At 33.1% G+C, this 8,309-nt stretch overlaps 1 protein-coding gene across 4 annotated transcripts; it reads left to right on the plus strand.

Moving 5' to 3' along the window:
* The first annotated feature begins 5,883 nt into the window (after window positions 1–5,883).
* On the plus strand, window positions 5,884–7,836 carry LOC106322835 (BAG family molecular chaperone regulator 1-like). Of its 4 annotated transcripts, none has more exons than XM_013760978.1 (5): window positions 5,884–6,136; window positions 6,200–6,475; window positions 6,717–6,973; window positions 7,053–7,199; window positions 7,298–7,836. In XM_013760978.1, the coding sequence occupies exons 2-5, from the start codon at window positions 6,253–6,255 to the stop codon at window positions 7,652–7,654; spliced, it is 984 nt and encodes a 327-aa protein (XP_013616432.1). In that variant the 5' UTR covers window positions 5,884–6,136; window positions 6,200–6,252; the 3' UTR covers window positions 7,655–7,836. The 4 variants fall into 4 exon arrangements, with proteins under 4 accessions (XP_013616432.1, XP_013616433.1, XP_013616434.1 ...); XM_013760979.1 differs by having other exon boundaries at window positions 6,210–6,475; XM_013760980.1 differs by having other exon boundaries at window positions 6,262–6,475.
* Window positions 7,837–8,309: the final 473 nt, after the last annotated feature.

Below are 8,309 nucleotides of genomic sequence, written 5' to 3' on the forward strand. Positions count from 1 at the left end.
CATTAAGATTTTCGGTGGATGTGGTGGTCAAGGGTAGGATAGAAGAATTAAAATGGTTATTGGATAATGGTACCATAAGTTATACAACATCATCAGCACGGGTGTTGGTGAGTTTTGTCATCTCACCGTCAAAAGCCATAAACAATGCAGAGTATGAACCATCTGAAACACATAGCTGGACATGGTACCAGCATATGTGATAGTGAGTTGAGAATTGTTAGAGTTGGGTGGTTCATGGCTGTTGTGTATTCCCGTTTAATGTCATTTACCATGAGTTTGAGAAGAATTACCTTAGAACCCCAACAACATGTAAATGATGCAGAACTATATGAAAGATTTTTATAGCATTATGAGGTGTAGCACCAACCTTTTGCAGTATCAATACTCTCAACTTCTCCTGCAGAAAAACTCCACGCTCTGTCCACACAATTGACTGTGAAAACATTGAAGCATACAGATGTGAAACAGCAGTAGTAGAGGGAGATCAGAAAGATTCTTAATATTTGAAGCAAATGGTGGAACATAGAATCATGGTTTCATTACTTGCCTCAACTTGATTGATGATCTGATTTTCCAGCGACTTTGTTGCATTTTTACTGGATCCTCTTCAATCTCTTAAACTCCACCTTAGCTTAAAGCTTTTAAAACAACCAACATTTTTGACCGGATCGTATGGCGTATCTGAGAACTGATTTATTTTTGTCAGCATGATTCCCTGTTTTCATCATTATAAAACTGAAAACTGAATATAAGAAAGCATATTATAAGAGATAGCAAATGATTTAAGAGAAAGATTATATGGACATCTTAAATTCAGATCACACTTTGCTTTTTCCACTTGTAATCTCTTTCTCTGATTGGACCTCGTTAAATTCTTCAGCTTTGCTCAGGTTTCAGATCAATAATCTCTTTATCACCTCTTAACCCCCAGATTACTCCACCCTATATCCTCGTTTTTTCTTAGAGAGATGTGTTCGCCATTCTATTGCAAAAAGAAGTTTCAATTGTTATTAGGATTTGTGAGGATGATGTTTATGTATGTAGGCATACCTTTTTATAGCTGTAGATGCACAGTTTGGAAGAGAGGAAAGATGTAATGAATGAGAAATCGTGGTTGAAATGGGTCAAAGGAGTTAAGAGCCTTGTTAATGTCAGTGAATCAATTCAGTCTGTAACGGTTCCAAGGAGAAGAAAATGAGACGAAATGACATTGAAACATCTGAGATGAACGAAAGGTCGAAAACAGGAAGGACCGTAGAAATCTCAAGTGACGTCGTTATTGAGGAATGTGAAGATGAAAATGGGCTAAAGTTTTGTTCATTTCTTTTAGCCCAAATAAGAGTAACGAAACCAAAAGTAAAAATCTCGTGGAAGCCCGTTAACAGTAACAAAACAAAACGCAACGAAACTCAAATAAAGGTGGACACGTGTCGAGCTCTCCTTCCCCCATTTTCTTAGGTGGTAAGAGGAGAAGAGAATTCATGTCCACTTTATATTAATAGATAGATTTATCTTTTATAATAACCAATTTAATTAAAATTGAAATTATTAAAACATTAAGATATTTTCAGTGTCTAACTTTTGAATAGAATTTTTTAATATTTTATTTAACTATTAAAAATAATTAAAATAAAAAATATTATTGTAGTATTAATAAAAGATATAAAATTAATAATCCCTTATATATTAATTGAGGATCTTTTAAAAAGTTATAACCTGAATTTTGTAAAAAAAAAAAAAAAAACTTCATCATATGTGGCACTTGTATGCCTTCTAAATCCTATTTCAAAGAATTCTAGAGCACCTTATATAAACTATAGTCTGAAAATTATACTCTCTAGCAAAATAATATTTTGCAGGCTATAGTTGATCGCATATATCAAATCTTTATTGTTTCGCAGGCTTTCCTTAAATAAAACCTACAAAATTACCTAATGTGATTGCAATATATATATAGCAATTAATGATTTTAAACAATAAAGATTTGATAACAATTTGTATACTTTTTTATCATTTTTTTATTTCTTTATTATTAAAATAAATTAAATAATTACATTATATGTTGTATTTTGAATTTTTCAAAACGATTATAAATTGCTAAAACTGTTAAAAGTCTCACATATTAAGATACAATGATTTTAAGACCATATGAAGAAATAATTTTATTTTAATAGGTTTTTATGTTAATATATATACATATATATATCGTTTAAATTAAACTATACATCGTATGAAAATGTATACTTATATTTTGATATTTGCATTGAACATATATTGAAAAGTTAATATTTTAATTTTGAAATCTTCATTGTTTTTCAAATGATTATAAATTATTGAAATTATCCCACATTTAAAAAAAATTTGTTGGTGTAAACTTTTGTTACACAAATATGCAAATAATCATAAAATTATATGAGTAGAAACTTGATTTAATAAATATCCATATTAAAAGTGTACTATATATATATATATATTAATATCATTTAAATTTAATTATATATCATATACAATAGATAAGATTGATTGTTTTGATTTATTTACCCTAAAATGATTGCTAATAAACATGAGTGATAGTTTGATTTAAATGCACACGCCAATTTATTACATATTATTAACTGATTTCATAGTTATTTAATATTTATACTTATTATTTTATTATTTCATAATATGCAGAAAACATAAAATAAATATAAAATATAAAATATTTATTCTGTAAAAGGTGCAGATCTTTACCTAAGTATGTATCTTTTAAATTATTTTAAATCATAAGCATTTTCTAAATCTTAGGTCAAAACAAACAAACGAAATGAGAATAAACTTCAAAATCAATATTTATATCCAACAATAACCAAAATGAAAAAGAGAAAAATACTGAAGATAGATAGGATCGGCACGTGAATGTAAACTTCTCATAACCATAATTAATTTTTAAATTACTAAATCATGATATAATACCGAGCTGGCATAGTTTCATTGTAATCAAATAGACCCGAGATTTTTCGACCTAAACGTTAGGTTATTATGCGGTAAGTGATTTTTTGACCTAATTTTTCTTAAACAAATGGGGTCAGCTCATCAGTAACAAATTATGTGATTAACAAAAAGTTAAAAAAAAATATTGAAAGACCAAAATATTAATTCAATCAAGAATATTAATTTATTTTTCAGTATAATATTTTTAAATAATTTTTTATAAAAATTTATCATGCGCAAGACGCAGATCTTATCCAAGTATCATACTATTATTAAATAACTAAATTTTAGCATCCATGTATGTCAATGCCTTTAACTAAAAACAAAATTTAGAAATTATTCAAATTAATGTCTTAAATTTCAAGATTATATCAGTAAGTGAACTATGTATATATTATCAGTCATAAATTATCATAAAATATGATATATATATATATATATATATATATATAAGTATGTTACTATATTTTAATTGATCAGTTTACTCAATATCCATCAAATCGAATAAATTGAGTAAACTGATTAATTAAAGTATAGTAACATGCTTATATATATATATATATCATATGATAATTTATGACTGATAATATATACATAGTTCACTTACCAAGTTGAAGAAAGTGGCTTGAATTTGGTAATACCGTATAAACTGAATAAACGTTATTTTTAGAAAATCACATTAAATGGATATTGTACCGTACAATATTCATTTAATGTGATTTTCTAAAAATAACATTTATTCAGTTTATACGGTATTATTACCAAATTCAAATAACTTTCTCTATTTTGGTTATGTTTTACCGGATTAAAAGGCCATATTCCGCGGCAAAAGCCATTATGATCTCCTCTTTAGTAGATCATCCATGTACTTGATCATCAACTCCACTGCTCTCTTCCCTCTAATCTTCTTCCGATAGTACACTTTCTATCTCATATCAATACCTCTCTCTGTAAGACCGAGCTTATCCTCAAGCTCGAAAGTGGAAAATTTTCGTGTAATATCCTTCACTCGCATCCACAAACTCTCATGAACCGATAAGCCCTTCTAATGAACCAAAGCCTCAAGATGACCTTCTGCATCATAGTGTGTGCTTTGTTAGGATAAACTCTTTATTCTCCTCAAACATCACCGGAAATGTAGTCACTTCATGACCCTTACCAAAACCGGTTTTAGTTGAGAAACATGAAATCCACGATGGATCTTGCTGTCCTCTCGTAGTTTAAAATGGTAAGCTACCTGGTCCATGTGTTCCAAAACTGTAAAAAGACCATAATATTTTGCAAATTAAAAAGCTTTGCTTAGAGAAGATTGACATTATGGCATGAGCATAAAAAACACCAACGAGCCAATCTCAAATATGAAATCCCGGCGTTTCTTAAGTACATTGTTCTTCATTTGCTCACGCGCCTTTAGCAAATGAGCTTTGGCGTCTTTCAAAATAGCATCTCAAGATTTCAACATAGCCTCAAGCTCACTTTTGTTACTCGATCCATCCTCAAAACACAAGAGACTTGGAGGATCTCTACCGTACACTATCTTAAAGGGAGTCATGTGCAATTATGTATTGTATGAGAGTCGTGTGCAATTATGTATGGTATGAATAATTATACCAAGATTCTGCCAAGGATAAGTATTTGTGCCATTGTTTGGGGTGAACCGAGGTGAAAAAACTTAAGTAAGATTCCAAACGACGAATGAAAACATCAAATTGTCCATCATTTTGAAGATGATACAGAATGCTAAACTTCAAAGTAGTGCCAGCCAATCTAGATCATTCTCTCCAGAATTTGCTCAGAAAGATTCTATCACTGTCTGAAAATAATGGAAGTGGGATATCCATGAAGACGTACAAACTTTTCTCCCACCACAGTCCCCGTGAAAGGGTGTATGAGGCTCAGAAAGTGAGCATATTTGATGAGTCTATCCAATACAACCAAGATGACATTGACACCCTCAGATTTAGAAAGTCATAAAATTATGACCATACAAAGACGGCAACGGAATTCGTTGAAGAAGTCCAAAATCCAAAGTGGAATAATTGTGTGTTTGGCATGTATTGCACTCAGCCACATGTCTCTTCACATCTTCTTTCATTGTTGGTCAACAGAATACCTGCTGAATTTGCTAAATGGTCATGACTCATGAAAAGCCCAGAGTGACCCCCCATGAAATCGTCATGATACTCTCGAAGTATTTGTTAGATATGTTGAGATGTACTTGGCAGCACCAAAAGACCTTTGTAAAATAACCTCCCAGCTGCCATAGTATAACCTAATTTAGGCATTGTACCCAGCATTAGTTCTTTTATCATCTGTTGAATGTCTTCATTTGCATCAATTTCAACAAAATATTCTCCCTATGGACCGAAGAAGACATTGTTAATGCACATAACACTCCAAATCAGATCAAAGCATTTAACTATCTGCAGCTAGGAAAGTGAAAGAAACAAGTTCTAGGTTACTCGGCGGTATAACTCGGTTGGCAGAGAGCTCGTTCGCTTTATCTGGTTGTGGGTTCATTGATGATCTAGGTGGCCTTGCGATGAAAGTCTAGGTTACTCGGCTTGTGCTTAGGGGGTATATCCGTTCGTACCTACTACCTACCATCCGAATACGATATTGAGCCAAATTAAATACCTAGAGTTTAAGCTAAAGTCGTGAATGAGATAATTATTACGTATTCTAATATCCAAGATATTAATTTTGTCACTTTGGAAAATACCAGGAATTGTGACAAAAAAAAAAGAGGAAAATACCAGGAAATACTCATCCAACGAAAAGTCCAAAGACAAAAAAGATATATTCCGATAGAAAACTACAGATATACGTATGACATAAGTCACTGACACAAAGAGAGATAGATTAGCTGGCCACTCGTTATGATTCCTTTTTCTATAAATAATTAGTATTTTCATTATTTCCCCAACGGGTTTCTCTGAAACTAGAAACTCGACAGAGAATCCAGATGTTTTCCTAATATACCGATTTTCTCGGGAGAACAGAGGAGATCTGTGAAGTCAATTCAGGTTATTCTACTGAAGAAGCTCAAAGAAGAAGAGAGAGAGACAGAAACGTCTGTACTTTGATCTTTGTAGTGCACGTGGGGAAGTGGGGTTTGGAGAAATGTTGATGATGATCTCCATGTCCAAGTCCCAGAGTTAATGTAACATTCTTCTTCTGTCTCCAATGTCTTTGTCTTGTTTCTCATACTGCTAATCTCTCGTAGAGATCTTTAGATCCGTTGTTGCCTTTGTCGGTTTAACAAAAACTGAGAGAAAAATGATTAAGATGATGAGGAACAAACCGACAAATCTTCCGGCGACGAATGGCGGCAGGGAGTCAGGCGGTCATGATTGGGAAATGAGACCCGGTGGAATGTTGGTTCAGAAGCGTAACCCGGATTCGGATCCTGTCGGAGCTCCACCGCCACCGATGATCAGAGTCAAAATCAAGTACGGTTCGGTCTACCATGAGATGAGTATTAGTCCTCAAGCTTCATTTGGTTAGTCTCTTTACATATAAATACATTTTTCAATATTCCTAAGAAACTTTGATTATTTGTGTGTAAGTTAAATTTTGGTAGCCATCACAATTTAGTGAAAAAATTAATAAATTCTGATTTTTTTTTCCAACAATTTGGAGGCTTATATTATTTTGAACACCACAGCTTACATTTTTGGGGGTCTTACATTTGTCTGTGCCCCGGCCCTGTGTGAGTTTGAATCATTTTCTTTTGGATGCAGGGGAACTAAAGAAAATGTTAAGTGGACCAACGGGTATTCACCATCAAGACCAGAAACTAATGTACAAAGAGAAAGAGAGAGATTCAAAGGCCTTTCTTGACGTTTCCGGAGTGAAAGATAAATCCAAGATGGTGCTTACAGAAGACCCCATTGGCCAAGAGAAACGATTTTTGGAGATGAAGAAGATCGCCAAAACCGAAAAGGCGTCTAAAGCGGTCTCCGATATTAGCCTTGAAGTTGATAGACTCGGAGGACGTGTAATGCCCCCCCTTCTACTTTTCTTAAATTGTTTGTGTTTCACATATGCTGTTTTTGAAAGTGTTGCGTGTTTTATAGGTTTCGGCGTTTGAGATGGTTATAAAGAAAGGAGGGAAAGTCGCTGAGAAAGATCTTGTTACGGTGATCGAATTGTTGATGAATGAGTTGGTAAAGTTGGATGGGATTGTAGCTGAAGGAGATGTGAAGTTGCAAAGAAAGATGCAGGTATGTAAAATAAATAAAAAATCATCGAAGCTTTCTCAATGTTTCTTGGGTTATTATAGTTGTAACATTGCAAGTTCTATGTATTTTTTATGTTTTAGGCGACGAGAGTGCAGAATTATGTCGAAGCACTCGATGCTTTGAAAGTGAAGAACTCAATGGCTGATGGGCAGCAGAAACAGCCAAAAGGTCGGAGACTTGCAACGATTCAAGAAGATAGCAATGGACAGAGGCAAGAGCAGAAACCGATACAATCACTTATGGACATGCCTATAAACTACAAACACAAGAAGCAAGAGATTGTGGAGGAGCCTAGAAATTCAGGACCAGGACCAAATCTGATGGATTCTTCTACTAAATGGGAAACATTTGATCATCATGCTTCGACTTCATTGAGCTCGATCACTGCAAATAATCACGCCATCCCGCCAAGGTTCAATTGGGAATTCTTTGATTGAGAAATCTCATATAGTGAGAGCGTTTTTTTTTTGCTTGTGTGGACGTTTCTTCTTCATCTTCTTCCTTATCATGATTCTTTTGATGTACTTAGATTTTTGTGGGCGTTGTTGTTGTTGGTTCTGGGAAATAAACAGAGACACTACTATAGAGAAGTGATTATGAAAAATCCTGATTCATCTGTGTTTTCCCTCTTCCTTACAGTTACTTTTGTTGCAAGAGACTGTAGTTTACCATTACTTTTGTAGCAAGGGACTGAAACCTACTTGATGAGAGAGAGGGTTACTCTCTGTCGATTGTTTTTTATGAAGTTTGGAAGGATTCAAAAAGCAGACAATGAGTGGTGGTCTCCTGTTATCATTTTACCTTTTGTCAATAAGGACAATCTTTACTTTTTCTCTAGAGCGAGGTAAAATTGTATAATCCAAGGTGGGCCATGTGATTTTGATTTATCACGAAAATGAGATTAAATTTTCAAATCAGATATTTTCATATAGAATCAAAACTAAGTATTATAAGTGTGTTTAAAAAAAAAAAAATCAAAACTAAGTAACTGTTTTTTTTTTCTATGTTTTTGTTAAGACAAAATTAGTTGATATTATTGTAAGGAGACATAACTTCATATTCATATCATAGAAATTCAGTACTCTATTTCTA

The sequence above is a fragment of the Brassica oleracea genome, chromosome C2 (genome assembly GCF_000695525.1).
Source record: "Brassica oleracea var. oleracea cultivar TO1000 chromosome C2, BOL, whole genome shotgun sequence".
Classification (NCBI taxonomy): Eukaryota; Viridiplantae; Streptophyta; class Magnoliopsida; order Brassicales; family Brassicaceae; genus Brassica; species Brassica oleracea.